At 54.0% G+C, this 16,380-nt stretch overlaps 1 protein-coding gene across 1 annotated transcript; it reads left to right on the top strand.

Annotated features, from left to right (window-relative positions):
- Nucleotides 1–462: 462 nt before the first annotated feature.
- On the top strand, nt 463–15,208 carry KLHDC8A (kelch domain containing 8A). The gene is made up of 8 exons (XM_067310603.1): nt 463–677; nt 7,546–7,653; nt 8,450–8,516; nt 8,721–9,155; nt 12,104–12,268; nt 13,630–13,845; nt 14,545–14,646; nt 14,868–15,208. The coding sequence occupies exons 4-8, from the start codon at nt 8,780–8,782 to the stop codon at nt 15,059–15,061; spliced, it is 1,053 nt and encodes a 350-aa protein (XP_067166704.1). The 5' UTR covers nt 463–677; nt 7,546–7,653; nt 8,450–8,516; nt 8,721–8,779; the 3' UTR covers nt 15,062–15,208.
- Nucleotides 15,209–16,380: the final 1,172 nt, after the last annotated feature.

Here is a 16,380-nt window from a genome sequence, read left to right as displayed (position 1 = left end):
TCCCCCAGTTCGGCTCGGCCCTCGCCTGAGGTGCTGCCGGACCCCGGGGAACTCCGTGGCGTTACGTTAGGGTTTCCGCGTCCTATTGGAAGCTGCTCCTGCTTTTCAGCTCCTACTCTATTTTTGTCCGTCTCTCTCCCTTTTCTAATAGTTTTGGTTTTGCAGCGGAGGGAGGGAGAGCTGCTGTTGCAGAACATCCTGTGCGAGCGTGGGGAGCCATAAAAGGCTCAAGTATGGGTCTGGTAATCCAGCGCACACACGCACGCACACCCCTCGCGCTCCGGGCACCGCGGGAAATACCGCTCGCCGCAGCAGACGGGAACGCTCTCGCTCTAATCGCCCTGCATCTCTTGTAGGAGAGCGAAGATCAGGGCTGCTGGATTTATGCTGATTTTCCTTCTCTGTGCTACGAGCCCCTCGCCTCCCTCCCACGCCCCCCTCCCACCCCCGGCTGCTCCTGCCTGTGGTTCGCTTCCCTCCTACCAAGGGCTGCAGCCTGCGGGGAGCCGGAGCCGGGAGCGTGCGGGCGAGGGGGACGGCTGCGCGCGAGGCAGGAGCCGCGAGGAGGGGGAGCCGCTCCCGCGGGTGCCGAGCGGTCGGGCTTCCCCGTGCTAAAGTTGAAGAGCGTCTCCGCTAAAGAGCCGAGCTTCGCCCGGACTCGCTGCCGCTGGGGAGCCGTGAGTACGGGGCGCTTCTGGAAGGCTTTGGGGCAGAGGCCGGCAGGTTGCTGCGGGGGGGGGGGGTTGCTTTGGCTGAGCATGAGGCTGGGCTTTCGATGTGCAGTCGGAGACAAAGCTGAGTTTGTGTTCGAAAAGAAAAAAGTAGGTCAAGGAGGCTTTTTTTTTTTTTTTTTTTTTTTTTTGCTGTTGTTGTTTGCTTTGCAGCATCCCCCAAATCAAGTGTTTTCAGCCTCTTCGGCAGCTCGGCCCTCGGAGCCCGGGCAGCGGGCAGGAACGGGCGCGCGCTGTGAGCGCCCCAGCCCAAAGTCTGGCCCAAGCTCTCGGCATTCCCGCCGGAGGCGTGCGGCCTAAATGCAGAGTGACAAGAGCTTTATGAACGTAAGCAGTGAGACTAAAGGGCTCGGAGGGGACCTCGTGCGTTTGACCCATGCAAAGGGATCTCCGCTGTCGCAGAGGGCAGCGGCAGCGCTGGGGGACCGGAGCGGGCGATGCTGGGGCGGCTGGGGAAGGAGCAGTGCTCATTCCAGCAGGTGGGTTGTTTTTTCTCTTGATGAAACTGTAACTCTATGTCTCTCCCAAGACAAATTGCAGTGTGAATAAATCCTACCTTGTTCCTCTGTCTCTTCAGCCCGCCCAGGGAAAAGGATAGGCTGCTCTTCGTCCCTGTGCCAGCAAGTGCCAAATACTGAAGCATCTTTCCTTCCCGTCCCATCGCATGCCGAAGCTTGCTTCTGGCATCCCGCTGACTTACGCTTGCTTTGCTGTTAGCCGTGGAATATTTCCTTCCACGGCCTCTCTGCCTTCCTCCCTCCCGTTAGCAACGTCAGGAAATTACATTTGGCATGAGGAGGCTGAAAATGCTCTCAAGGGACTGGTGATGGGGGAAGGGGAAAGCCGGGGAGGAGGTCAGATTGCTCGTAGCCTGCTGTCTTCACGCTCGGTCCGTGCGTACGTGTGTCTGTGTCTGGGAACAGAGATCCTCAGGAACTGAGACCACACAAAATGGACTGCTCGGAGCGCTGCTTCTTGCGCTTGGCATAAAGGTACAATTAATTCTCTTATAGCTGCAGTCCTTTTGCTTTTTCCTTATAACTGAACCATCTCTTTTGCCAGCTGACTAATTTGCAAGGAACTGGTGGATTTTTCTGTTGTTATTTTTCTGGGTAGCCGTTACTATGGAAAGGAAACGTGATTCAGTGCGACGAGAGGTCAGAAATACCCGACTTAAAATTTCATGTATGTTCTGTTCAAAACCTCGGCTGCCGGGGTTTGAGCAAGGAAGAAGTAAAGGCAGCACCAGAGCCCCAGTTCTCAGAGGTATTATGGGTTTTTGTGTGTGTGTGTGTGTGTGTGTGTGTGTGTGTGTTTTGGTTGGGTTTTTTTTTTTGCCTTTTCTGCCTAAATGGTTTAAGTTGGAGTCATTGAAAAACCCAGGCTGGTAATATGTGAGCTCTTGTGGGTTAGGACTATGAAATGATAGTCTAAGCTTAGAGACTATCTATATCTAATTTTAAGTGTCGCCAGGAAACAGCGTTAGGCTGGGCCGCGTGGTCCCTTTCTGCAGGCGACGGCAGCGGAGAGGACAAAGTCGTGCGCATGGACCCAGGCAGGGCGGTGTGAAAACTTTGGATGAGAGGCTCAGGTTTCCTCATGCTGCAGACTTCGGAAAAGGTGCCGAGACTTTTCCGAAGACCCTGGTCCTATTCAGGTCCCTGAATTCCTGGCGAGGGTCTGCGGAGGGTCGTGCTGGTTGCAGGCTGAGGTCTCAGGAGATTCGGGACCCCGAGGAGGGTCCCGCGGGCGGCTTTGGGGCGCTGGGCTCCTGTGGCAGCCTGCCCTGTATCGGGGGGCAGGCAAGCGAGCCCTCTCCCTAGCGGAGGAGGAATTTATGGCCCCCTTCTGAGTGCCGAGCCGTGGCTGATGTGGACTTTGAGCCTCCTGGCAGATCTGCCCCGTGAACGTCACGTGTTTCTTGTTGGCCGTGTCTTTGCCGAAGCAAGAATGCGTGTTTTACAGCGAAGGTTGGCGTCTGGGCGTGCAGCGATAGGGCCTCTCGCACCGTGCTCGTGTGTATCTGCCAGTGTAAAGGGTGATCCCGCCGTGACATTTACGTGCTTCCAAGAGCGAGAGCAGCTCGCTTCGGTTGCAGTGACTAAGGCTGAGGTTTACATGCTGCACCCGCATCTGAAACTTCCAAGGATGCGGCAAGCGTTTGAATACTGTATAATAACTAACTTTCAGGGCAGGTGAGAACAGCATAAAGATAACGTCATCGTGTTTTCCTTCCTTTTCTCTTCCTTTCCTGTTTTTCATCTCTCCCCCAAATCCCTGATTCTAGCCAGTAAGCGATGCTTCTGTGATTTCAAGGCAGCTCCCGCTGCTGGTAGCTAGTTTTTGCCTTAGTTTTTGAGGAGGGGAGATGTCCCTGGACAGACAGCTCTTCCAGGCAGGCCTGGAGTCCCGACGTCTGCGGATTTAGCGCTGACCTTGGTGCAACTGGCTCCCCAGCACAGCTGAACCGAGCATCCACCTCGCGGCAGGGAGTTTTAACTCAGCCCCAGGAAGACCCGAGGAAAGCAGAGCCCAAAGGACCTGGAGAGCCTGCCCCAGGAGCATCCTTGGGCCTCGTGCACAGCATCTGACACCCCTTCCCTGGCACCTCTCGCGGCCTCTGCCCCTTGGAGAGGTGTTTTGTGCTCTCGGGTAACACCGGGAACAGAAGACTCGATCCATGAGGGACTGACGCTGACCTTTCTATGGACTTGTTCCTGCCCCAGGCTGGGTTTTTGGATCCCTGTGCCTGGAGCAGTGCTAGGAGAGCACCTGAGCATTGCTGGTGCACTTGGATGTGCACCTGGAAGATTGTCAGGAAAAAGCATGCAGGGGAGACCTGGGCTGCGTCTGACACCCCTGTCCTGGCACTAGGTGAAATTTCTGGGATTTCCACCAGCCTCCCGTTCTGCTCCATATTCTTCCTCCTGTTCTGCTCCTGGCCTCATACCACAGCTATTCCTTGGGACAGAAACAGGTTCCCTGCACTGAATCATCTCCTTCTAGCTGTCTTCCTTGCAGCCTGTGCTGTGTCATCTCTCCCTGCTCTTTATTTAATAGAGTGCACGCAGCCAAAAGAGAGCTGAAATGAAGCTGCTCGCTGCTGCGTGGTGCGCAGGGACGGGAGCTGTTATCTCTTCGGCGCTGGTGTGCTCTTCCCAGCCTATTGTTCCCCCTGTTTCTACCTCTTCTGTGACGCCAGCCCTCGGTGCACTGAGAATAATTATCGCTCTGGCTATTGATACTGGCTGGATGTCGTGTTGTTTTCTGTGAGCTTTGCAGCCCCTCTTTTGTCACGTTGGCTGGCGCGCTGCAGGACTGCCCAGTGCTTATCTGGCATGACGTTTAGGTGAGTACCAGAGCTTTCTCAAAAGGAGTAGTTTCTCTAATAGGTTTCCCTGTCAGGCTGGCGGCTGTCTGCATTTCTGTTTTAACCCACTCCCGGTGACAGCAAGGGACGTGCTGGAATTTGGCAGCCTGGAGACGATATGGGGAGCGGTGATGTGCCAGCTCCTGATGGGGCTGTGACAAGGGTCCTGGGTGTGACTTACCTTCAGATCCAAAGTGAATTTGGAGTCACACTACACAGGTCAGTGAAGCACAGTCAGCTGTGAACAGCTCATGTGAAGTTATAATGAGATGCGGAGGAGAAGCACGGTGGTCACCTGGATTTTCATGGTGTCCCCAAAATGAGCAGTGTTCACGTAAGGGCTGGTGAGTACTGGAGTACGTGCTCTGGGAGGCTCAGGACCGATCTGTTTCTGGGGCTGTGGAAGTGCTGGAGATTCTTCAGAGCCAGTATGACAAACATCTTTTGGGATGAATTTATAGAGTTGCATTTGCCTCGGAGCTGGGGGAAGGCTTAGATGTTTCTTGCCACTTCTTCTATGCGCTCTCTGCAATTCACTGAATTCCTCCGAGGAGGGGGAGTGTGTGCATGCGTGTGTGGCAGAGGGGTATGTACAATGACGCCTTAGGCTGGATTTCCTCAGCATGGATGTTAAACCAGAAGATTTGGGTGTATCTCAGTGGCTTTTAGCTATCTGGGGTCTTTTTGCATTTCCTTCGATTTGGAGGGCTGTAAGTAGGACCACCTCGCTCTCTGGTCATGTAATAGCATTACAGTGCGATGTTTAGACATATACTAGCTTGTGTCAGTTGCTAAGCCTAAAAAAAACCCTTTTGGATAAAGGTGAGAGACTTCAGCTCTGTCTAGGCCTTGTGCTGGCCCTCTGTAGCTGAGGGAATTTGGGGAGCCCAGAGACAAAAGCTTCTAAATCCCGGAGGAAGATAATGTGGGAAAGAAAGCAAAAGCAGCCGCCCACACTCAGCAGCACCTGGTACAGCCACGAGATCTTTCTCCCCTGGTCGGGTGGTCTATCACTTTTAATATGTGCCAGGACGGCCTCTCTTTTATAGATCACAAATCACTGCAATGAGTGTCACCAAACCGTGGGCTCTTTAAAACCTGAGCCTGGTGCAACCTGAGGGGCGAGGAAAGACCCCTTCCTCGGCGAGAGCATCTAAATGCTGGAGCGCAGGGAGCTCGGCCTGAGCGTGGAGGGGTTGCCCTCTTCCGCCTGGTCCTCGTGCATCCGTGTGGCCGCTGCGGGGCTCTCCCTGCCTGGCCGCGCTCCTCTCGGCAAGCCCTGCCGAGGCCCTGGGCCGTGCGGGCTGCCGTCCTGCCAGCAGCGCTTTTAGACCGGTGTTTTCCGGGCTGCGAGGGCTGCGCAGCTCTGGCGTGGGCTCGGCATGTCGCCTGCCACCCCCTCCAACAGGAAAGCAATTACCGTTTGTTTGGATTTTAATGCAGCCCTTTAGGAAAAACGTTAATGCTTCCAATTTGTTTGGTATAATGAGGTGATAATTCCACTTGCCTGGGAGGTGAACGTGGCCGCAGCGCACTGGGATGTTTGGTCAGCACGTTTTGACAACTCCCAGCTCCTAAGGCGCAGCATCGGTATTGCTTTCTAGTGAAAAGTCAAGGATCCTGGAGAGACAAGGAGAAAGGGTGTTGGTACACTGCTGCAGACTGACCTTGGTTTTCTTTTATATGCATGGCAGAGAAAAACAGCAAATTCTTCTAATGCCAGGGCAGCTGAATTGAGAGGGGGTTTGCGTTACTGCTGCTGAACACGGTGGCTCTCCGGATCTTTTGGTTCCAGTTGTCCGGGACCACAGCTGTAATGAATTTGCAGGTCTTTGCTCTGCCTGTTCTCATGAAGGAGCTGCCCAGCACTCAACAGAAATATTCTCGCCCATCTTGAAATGCTTTGAATCACACTCATGGATTTTGTGTGCTGATATGTTTAAAGAGAATTTTCAGCCAATGACTTACTAAAAAAACCCCAGGAAATTATGCTCGAGCTTTGGCTATTCCCTAATGATAACAGATAAACTGGCACCAACAGTGAGGTTCTGCTTTTGTCAGGTATTTGAGTGATACTGATTGTGTCATCCCAGGACTGCACTTCACAGTTGAAGAAACTGAGGCACAGGGCAGGGAAGTGATGTATTGGAGGTCAGAAAGCAAATCTGTCATAATCCTGGAAACAGGAGCTGGGTCTGCTTTTCTAATTTACTGGATCATGCTGGATTTGTCTGAGATGAACGCATGAAAATTCACCTGGAGAGAATTAATTATTCATGAAAGCACTAGTCCAGAGCTTCTAAACTGCCAAGGCAAAAATCCCTGAGCTGATCCGGTTGTGGGTGGTGATGCACATCAGACAGCAAGGTACCGAAGAGAGCGGAGAACAACAGCTAGTGATCTCATCTGCTGTCTGTCCCTTTCTCTTGGGCTGCTGGGAGGATGCGAAGCGTGGTTTGACTTGCCGCTGCTTTATATTGTTGCTTTGGGTTTGTTTGTGCTGTGGCCTCCGCTGAGCCCGGTGCTGTGCGCATGTGCACATGTTGCGCCCTGCTGCTGCAGGTTTGCAGTCAAAGGAGTGTTTACGGCTTTGTTAATCATGTTCTTTATGTAATAAGTAATGTTTAGCTGGCTGCTGAAATTTATTTGGGAGAATAACTTAAAATAAACAAACTTCCTCGATCAGTGCTGTTTAGATTGATGGGGTTTTATGCCAACTCAGACTCATGTAAAGTGATTTTGATGGACCTCGGTCCAGCTGTCTGAGGCCTTTTTCACTGATGCCCTGCCCTTCCCACCAGGGTCCCCTGGTCTGCGCTCTCAGAGAAGAATCTAGGGACTAACATGACCATAGAAATTGGTCTCAGGTTCAGATGGTCCTTGCAGGCTATGCCCCAAGGCAGAGTAGGAGATGAGGAGTTTGTGGTGACAGCTGTGTTGTACTTACCTGAGATAAAGTGAGTGAGTAAATGGCCTGGCCCTCCCTTTCTCCCTGCTTACCTGCTGAACACGACAGGCGTGAATGTATAGGAGAAGTGTGTGGCATCCCCAGTGTGCTGCCCACAGGGTGGGTCACGAGTGCTGCGTGCCCGCCCTGGTCATCAGAAGCGGTGGGTGACTAAAGGCGGCTGTCGGTGGCTGTCACCAGGCTATGGACTTCTGCTCTTGCTGCCGGAGGGCTCAGCGATGGGCAGATCTGGAGGGATGGGGTCAAGCCTGGAGAAGTGAGCGCTCCCTGGGGAAGGCTAGTCCATGCCATCCCCCGAAACAGGCCTAGGAGAAAGTGCCGCGGCCGGGGCGGTGGGTTGCTGCGGACGTGTGGGGCTGCGCTGTCCAGCCAGCGGTGCGGGGAGGGAGCCTGGGGTGCGACGTGTCGGGGAAAGGCGGCTCAGCTGGGCAGCATGGGCTCAGAGCTAAGGCATCTCTTCTCCCTGTCGTTCCCAGATCTCGGCGTGACCTTGGGCCGGTTCCTCCCCCTCCCAGCCTTGCTTTTTGCAGTGGCAGTTGTGGTACCTGCTGGAAGGCGGTTTGGGACCAGCTCAGGAAAGCACAGTAAGTAACAAGCATTAAAATGTCAGCGTGGGGTGAAGGGAAGGGGACAGTGTCCTGCCCAGGTGAACGCTCAGCCAGGCGCGTCCCCTCTGTTTTAGCAAATGCTCGCTCTACCCTACGGTCCTGTCTCCAGATGTGTGTGCAGGTGGAGAGGCTGCTGCAGTCTGCAAGGGCGAAGATGAACCTTACCTTGCTTTAAGGGCTGCTGTTAAACAACCCCGGTTCCACAGTGAAGGTGGAGATGTTCTTTGCACAGTGCACCTTATCCCACCACGCTGGGCGAGTGAGCGAGCTGCTGCCTTTGTTCCTTTCTGTTTGCCCTCTCTCTGTCTTCCTGCACTAATTAATCTCATCTGCATGCTTCACAGCTGTTCTGAGGGAGAGGAGAAAATGATCCTGGGCTTCCAGCGGGAGCTTGTGTCTCTCTCCTAATGGGCTGCTCTTTGGATCCCTTACAGATCTGCTGTAAAGCAGCGTGTGGCACAGCCAGAGAGTCGGGGCTGAGGGCCGAGTGGTCGCTTTTGCCTTTCCCAGCTGGGTTTATTGGATCAGGGCATGCAGGAAGATGTAAACAAGGGTCAGGAGGCATAACTGGATCAGAGGAGGAGGGAACAAGGAAAAGTTCCTAAGCAGGCAGGAAAGCAGAGCCAGAGAAGTGAGCAGACAGCTTGCAGCCTCCTCAGTTTGAATGTCGCTTGGGGGTGGGAATGCTCAGGAAACAGGATAACAAACTGACTCCAACCTCTCTTGCCTTTTTTTTTTTTTTTTTCCCCCTTTTGTTTTGCTTTATTTTTAGGATCGATCTCTGCGTGGGCTTCTAAGGCAGATCTGGAACTGCAGGATTAATGGAGACGCACTGAAAGGTACCAATCCCTGCTGCTCTGCGTTGGGGGGTAGTAGATGGGGCTTGCAACTGCTAGAGGCTGCCTGGAATAAATGCATTGATTGCTGAAGGTTTGCTGTGCTCCTGGCTGCCTGCAGCTCTGGCAGGGGGAGGATGGGGTTTGCACTTCGTGTGTGTCTCTGCTTTCCCCTGGTGACTGGTACTTCTCTGCTCTGCTTTGCAGCTTAGCCAGCCCGCTCCCCGTGGACAGGGGACTGGTGCTGCCTTGCCCCACGAGCCGCAATGGAGTTAGCTAATACCAAAGATTTCCAGTGGAAAACCCTTGCTCCCCTCCCAAGCCGCAGGGTCTACTCGACCTTGGTGGAAGCTGGCGGCCAGGTGTTTGCCATCGGGGGCTGCGATGACAACGGCATCCCCATGGACTGCTTTGAGGTCTACTCGCCTGAGGCCAACCAGTGGAACTCCCTCCCTCCCATGCCCACGGCCCGGGCTGGAGTGGCGGTGGCCACCCTGGGCAAGCGGATCATGGTGATAGGAGGGGTCGGAGTGAATCAGATGCCGCTGAAGATAGTGGAGATGTACAACATAGACGAGGGCAAGTGGAAGAAGAGGAATTCACTGAGAGAAGCAGCCATGGGCATCTCGGTGACAGCAAAAGGCAAGGAAAATTCAGTTCCTACTATGCTCTTCTAGGCCCGTGAGGGTTGCCTTTGGGGGCGATAGAGTTGGGGAGGGTTAGGCTCTGCCTGATGCACAAGTAGAACAGTTTTCTGAGCAACGCCATCTTAATCTAAGGCAAAGTCACAGTCTTCTCCAAAACTTTTTCGGTGCTTGCAGAGGTTGAGCCCTATGTCTTTGTCACAACCCACCTGCTAAAGAAGAGAGACTCTTCTCTGAGGCTACTGAAAGTAAATAAACTCGGTGGCTTGCTCTGAATCTTCAGCCTTTGAACCATGTGGACCGTGGCTGTGCTGATAGCTGGGTGTATTTCACAGGCCCAAGCTCCAGGGTTTGCAGTCAGACTTCTCCAAGGTCTTGTAGCCAGTTCAGGTCTAGTTCTGCCAGAGTCCCATGGTGAGGAGAAAAGGAAGGGATGAATAGAGGTTTGGGGCAATTCTTGATCTCATTCTGAAATGACCAAGAGTTTTATTTACTGGAGAACAGAACTAACTCCTTATGATGGTTTTGCCCAGACTGATTTCCAGATGGCTCTACCTGGCTCCTGCTGACTGCTCAGAGATCCTCTTGCTGTCAGTGAGTGTAATGAGTGCCAGGCACCTCTGGAAACCAGGCTACTTCACTCTAAATGCATGAGTGAGGAGGTAGGTTAGAGTCAGCAGGTGGAGACAACTGAAGCAGCTTTCCACAAAGGTCTGTGAACAGGGGCAGGAAGAGCTGGGGGAGGAAACTTCTCCCAAAGGAAACTGTGATAGAAGTGTCAGGCCAATCTTTGTCTGCTTGCAGCCCACCAGTGGGGTGATCCTTGTTACACTGGAACTGCTGGAAAAATAGGAATGGTGATGCTGGCTGGTGTAGCTCAGCAGAGTGTACCCCTGGCTGAGCTGTGGTGCCAAAGAGAGGTGAAGGTCTTAGAGCCACAGAACAATTTTGGTTGGGAGGGACCTCTGGAGGTCTCTGGTCCAAACCCAAGACCAGCCAAAAGAGATCCAGCTTCATAGTTATGGGCTCAGATCCTTATACAAGAAAGGGAAGTGCCTGGCCTTGTGGGGGACTCCTGCAAAGCTCCCCTACATAAACCACTGCCTTAAATGGGGATTGTTAGATGCCTGCAAGGCTCTGCCGTATCTCCCCATCTTAATTTCTAAGCAGAGATGTGGAGCATTGATTTCCTTTAGCATTCTCTGCCCTGCTTTGAAGCGCCTGGGGCTAGGAGCTGTGTTCTGCGCAGCATGCCTGAGGTCAGCCAGCTTCCCGCGGTGCCTGGGATTATGAATCTAATCTCCAGGCAGCTTCTTTGAAAGCTTCTTGGTTTGTTTGCTTAAGTGGATTTGAAAGCTACTGTCAAGGAATGTTTAAAAGTAATGTTTACTGTCTTAGAGATGATTTTCTCTCTGAGTATAATCTTGCCTACTGACAGATATGGTAGGGGTCAGTGTGGTGCAAGAGGGCAGGAACAGAAATAGCTACCCAAATCCTTGAAGGATGCAGACGTAGTCTCTGCTCTTCCAGCTGCCTTGTTGTAGGGCTGTGGGCAAGGATGCTGTCACTGGGCTCCTGAATTTTGTCTCTGGAGGGAAGTGCTTGTTGAAGGAGATAATGCTGGATGCTGTGATCAAAAAGGATTTATTTTGGAGAGCCAGGTTTGTTGTTAGCTGGATGGATATAGCTGATACAGAACTGGTGAGGAACAAATAGCTTCAGTGCCTCGCGTGCATCTTGGATCTGACCCCCACAGCGCGGACCACCAAGCTGCTGTCCTGTGCCAGCTCTGAGTGGGGCCAAACTCCCTCCCTCCCTCCATGGGAAGAGCTTCATCATCCTCCTGCAACTGGTGTGCACTGGCTGTCCCGTGAGGACAGTCACAAGAGCCACCCCTGCTGTCCCCCTCGCGGCGTGCTATGCCCCCACGGGGCTGCACCGCAGCATTGCCCCTGCCTGCTGCGGTGCCCTCGTGGGGACCAGGTCCCGCTGCATGGTGGGGGCATGCAGAGGAGTGTTGGGTCTCCTCGGTGGAGCCCCAACCTGCGATGGTGGCGGGGCAGGTGAGGCCAAGGAGGGCAGCTCCAGGACAGGGAGAGCAAGGCCAGGTGGAAGAGCATCAGCAGAGCTGCAAGAGGGGTGGGAGACGGGCGCTTTCCGCTCCTGGCACACAGGTGCTCCCGGCACCTTTTCCCTGTCAGACATTGAGAGCTGGGCTCAAAGGTCCTATGGGTCTGGTGGATCATCAGGAGCAGCCCTGAGAGACCCGAGGGCCTTATTTGCAGTGACCTTATTGTGGTGGCCTGGGATGAATCCTGATGGCCCAGACGGGGTGGCAAAGGCAGGCAGGCTCAACGCTATGCCGACCACCCCCTCGGTGTGAAGCTGCTTTTCCAGCTGAGAACACAAAGGTGCTTTGTTTGCTGCAGTGCTGCAGATATCTCTATCTGGCTGTGCTGAGCAAACAAAGAAAGGGAGAAATTGCTTCTGTTACCAAAGAGAGGGGAAGGTGACTGGCGCATTAACCTCTTCCTTGTCCTGCTCGAAGCCCTGGGACTGAATATGCCTGTGCTCCAGCAAGAGGCATCACCAAGGCTGGGGGGAGAGAGGCTCCTGGCTTCCCCGTGCATCAAAGCGGTTGCACGAAACCCAAAAGTGCCACTGTTCTGTTTGGATCTGATATCCCCCTCCCTTCTGAAGGTGCAGATGGCTTATTTCAAACCATGCTCTGGAGCAGTGCCCTCTGCCCTAAGGGAGGGGACCCAGAGCCCGGTGGGTAGGTCCTGGCAGGGACCGAGAATCTCCAGGACATGTTAGCACACAGCGACTCCGATGGAGGTGGATGGTTCTGGCCCACCGCACACGGTGGCATGTGGTTTTTTTGCATGTGGCTGTTTCTCATGCTCTCGCCTAAGTCTGTTCTTCTTGCTTCTTGGCCCTGCCCAGACTACAGGGTCTATGCAGCTGGTGGGATGGGATCTGACCTGCGGCCGCACAATTACCTGCAGCATTACGACATGCTCAAGGACATCTGGGTGTCGCTGGCGGCCATGCCCACACCTAGGTACGCTGCCACATCCTTCCTGCGAGGCGCCAAGATCTATGTGCTGGGTAAGAAGCAGTCCTGCCTGCCACCACCTTCCTCCACTTCTGGGCAGTGGCTCCTTTGATCTCAGACCCCTATGAGCTCTGAAAGCCTTCCTTAAAGGGGTTTTGGGAAATGCTCCCCTCTATCCCCTGTCCTGCTTTCTCATGGCGTCTGAAATACTGAGCTTGCACCTGCAGCCGTAGGTTTTGAGTGGGGCTGGCTTGGGCTTTGGGTTTCCATTCACAACTCCCTAGCAAGCATCTGCAAGAGCCTGTGCACCCTTAAATGCCCGGGAGCTCGGAGATCATGTGGTTGTTCATGCCGGGGGAAACAGCCTCCCTTATCCCAGAGCAGTCTGCAGCTGCTGGCAGCCTCAGGATACAGCTAGGCTTTGTCAGGCTGCCTGCTCAGTTTGCAGTCCTGAGACTGCGATAGCCCTTCGCCTCAACTGATGAGCAAAAATACTTCTATCTACCTTATGCCGTCAAAGTACTGCACGCCTACATGAAAGGTCTGCTTTTTAGCAGAGGAAGGACTTGTAGTTGTTGGGGGATGCTGGGCAAGCATTTTGCTGGGAGCAATTTTCATTAGCCGCATCTTATATGTAGGGAAACTGAGGCACAGAAATGTTGCTGTTAGCTCATGGCCAAATGGCATATCAGGAGCAAAGCTGTGGTCAGAACCCAGGAGTCCTGATTACTCAAAGCAACAGCCAACGCTGGCTGTCTTTAGGGGGCTTCCACAAAAGACCCTTTGATCTATTTTGCATTCGTTTGCTGCTAGCGAACATTTTGTGGGCCCAGTAGCAAGCAGACTTTCACTCTTCAAAAACACTGAGCATCTGAGCTGAGAATAGCTGTATTCGTTTGCATCTGATTGGTGCAAGAATAATACAGCATATTTGGCAGTTGTAACAGCAGCTGTTTTGGCTCTTCTGCTCCCTCACGAACTCCGCAGTGAGGGCTGGGCTACCGTTGCTGGATTGCCCTGGTGCTGAACTTATCTGAATTGCAAAGGCTCTCCCAGTGCTGGTACCTACCCTGCTGTGAATTTGTCTTGATTAAACTGGTGCATATTAAACACCTTCCTGCACTAGCTACCTACTGCCACTGGGATGGAGGGAGTGGTGCATCTAAAAAAAAAAAAAAAAAAAAGACGTATTTTAACTGCATGAAAAGGAAATGAAAGAAGGAGGATGAGGGTGATGATCCACCTGGCTCTGCAGGGCCTGATCCCAGACAACTTGAGACCCAAAGGCATCATATCAGCTGGCAGTGCTCTGGCTCTCAGCTTACCCCAGGAGGTCGCTTTGGTTTTTGTTGCCACTGACTTGTTTGATGTCTGAGCCAAACTGACCCTGTTCTTTCCGTCACCTTTGTCCCAGGCGGAAGGCAGTCCAAGTACGCTATCAATGCCTTCGAGGTCTTCGACACAGAGACCAGATCATGGACCAAGTTTCCCAACATCCCCAACAAAAGGGCCTTCTCCAGCTTTGTGCCCACAGAAGACAAACTCTTCAGTCTCGGGGGCCTGCGGCAGGGCCGGCTCTACCGGCAGCCCAAGTTCATGAGGACTGTGGATGTGTTTGACATCGAACAAGGTGGGGGGCTGTCATGGTTCTGTCCTTTCCGGATGAGATGGGTGGGTGGTGTTCGAGGCCTGGGGTGGCCTTGCAGGGTGTCTGGGTGTGGGTGCTTCAGGGCTGAGAGGCTTTGCTGTACTTGCAGAGCAGCTATCTTTAATCTATCTCTAATTTACCGAGTCCTATGGCTGCTGATGCCTTGAGCCCAGCCTGGCAGAAGACCTGCGGTCAGGGTAAGTGAGGCAAGGCAGCAGGGTCCAGAGGCAGCAGGGTTCAACTGTTCTCTCCTGGACATGTCGACAAGAAACCTGACCACTGTCACAGGTTCTTAGTATCCCAAGGTTCAGCAGAAAAACTATGCTTCCACAGACAAGTAGAAGGCCAGGGGGCAGATGGTTTCCCAAGAATCTGGATACTCCTCTCCACTGTTTTCCATACTGGTGCAGTGCTTGCTGCCAATAGACCTGCCGGTGCTGAATGCAGGGGACTCGCTTGCAAGGGAGGAGCTTGCTGGGGTTTTGGAGACCAGACCAGCCTCCCCTGGGAAAGCTGGGTTCCCAAGCTTTCAGTAGTTTCTCTTTTTATTTTCAGGAGTTAGGCCCAAGGTTAGGTTCAGGGGACTTAAACAGCCTAGAAAATTCAGTAGGGACTTGCCCTGAACCCAGCACATCTGTATGGCACAGTGACCACCCAGCAGTCTGTCCTTTCCCTCCCCAGGTGGCTGGATGAAGATGGAGCGCTCCTCCTACTTGAAGAAAAGGCGAGCAGACTTTGTGGCTGGCTACCTGAAAGGGAGAGTCATCGTGGCTGGGGGCCTAGGTGAGGCGCTGGAGACGGTGGTAACACTTCAAAAGCATACACGGGTTGGGTGCTGTCTTTGCACAGTGGAGCAGAGCGGAGAGATCTCAGCCCTGGCTGGCCCAAGGGAGCAGGGGAAAAGGACCCTGTAAGAGGATGGGGTGAAGAGTGCAGATGTGAGCTCAGAACAGGCAAGCGGGGGATGCTTGCAGGTGACCTGGTGCCTCACTTTGTGCTTCCAGGAAACCAGCCGACCGTCCTGGAGTCTGTGGAGGCCTTCCACCCAGAGAAGAACAAGTGGGAGAACCTGCCCCCCATGCCCACCCCGCGCTGCGCCTGCTCCAGCATCGTGGTCAGGAACTGCCTGCTGGCTGTCGGGGGGGTGAACCAGGGCCTGAGCAGTGCTGTGGAGGCCCTGTGCGTCTCTGATTCCTAGCTGGCTCCTGCGGAGGACCCTGCCGCCCTGCTACGTCAAGCAGCAGCGGTGGTGGTGCTGCGGGGCTGGCTCCCAGCAGCGCAGAGGCTGTGCGTGCACCACCTGAGCTGCCCTGGGAGCCTGGCAGCTCTCTGCTCTGCCGCCTGGCAGCTAAAAGCCAGCCGTGCTCTGAAGCTGTGGCCGGTAGGAGCCTGTAGCCAGGGCTCTTCTCCCTCCTCCTGGATGCTGCAGGTCCAGCCCTACAGCGGGACGATGGAAGGGGGCAGCCCACGTGGAGCGCTTTAGCCAGGGGTCCCCTCTGATAGCCTTCAGAGCTCTACAGGGAAACCCAGATGAAGGAACTGCTCACAGAGCTGGTGCGTCCTGTCTCCTGTCAACAGGAAAGACCCTGGAGCTCAGGGCATGGGCAAGCACCTCCATCCTACCGTCCTGACCCACCGTCAAAGGACAAGGGTTCAGAGGTGCTAGGAGTATCCAGACAGGTCAGAAGTTGTTCAGGGAGAGCTGAGGTGAGGTTGCCCTTTCTGAGCATCCAGCAATCTATATGTGCTTCCCTGCACAGACCCGCCTGGCTTGCAACAAGGGAAACTCCGAATCTGCAGCCACGTGTGGTGGTGGTGGTAGGGGGGGGGGTCATTCTTTTGCCTTTATAGCAAGGCTTTTCCTGCAAACTTGTAGCATTTGACTGTTGCTTTGCCAGAAGCTGGAGCAAGGGGCTGCCAACGTGATCGGGAGGGATGAATGCCCATGGACTGTTTCAGTCAGAGGGAAGACCTTGCCTTTGGTGCAGGACTAGCTCAGAAATTGCCTTTGCTGGGTTTCATGCATGGATGGTCTCAACCTGCAATGCTCCAACCCAGTTCTTAGCCCCTTCAATGGTTTGGGGGGTTCTCTGCTCAGTCTTGGGAGAAAGAAGCAAATATGAGCCCTGCCTCTGGCTCTAGAGCTCTCTCAGCCCCCGAGTCTGGGTGGTGGCTTTGGGCAAAGCTTTGCTTTGGCAGTGAAGGCAAAAGACCCCGGCCATCGCTTCCTCTTTATTTGGTTTCCAGCTTCCTGAGCAGTTTGAGCTGAGGGCTGTTTGAACTGTTGGCTTTACAGTTCTAGCTTGCAGCAGTTGCACCATTAACAGCTGTCTTCAGAAGAGCTCTTGGGCAAGCCCTGTCTGCGCGAAGGGCTGCCTCGGGGCCGTCTCTGCTGTGGTCGTATAAAAGGGGGGGACCTGGACTGAAAAGAGGGAGGGAGTCGATGTAGGCGGCTACGGCTGGGGTCAGCGTGGTATCCCTGCGTCAGCAAGCCCAGACGCTGCTGCACCGCTCTTC

Source organism: Apteryx mantelli, chromosome 25, assembly GCF_036417845.1.
Source record: "Apteryx mantelli isolate bAptMan1 chromosome 25, bAptMan1.hap1, whole genome shotgun sequence".
In the NCBI taxonomy this organism is placed as follows: Eukaryota; Metazoa; Chordata; class Aves; order Apterygiformes; family Apterygidae; genus Apteryx; species Apteryx mantelli.
This window is presented reverse-complemented; position numbering and strand designations above follow the sequence as displayed.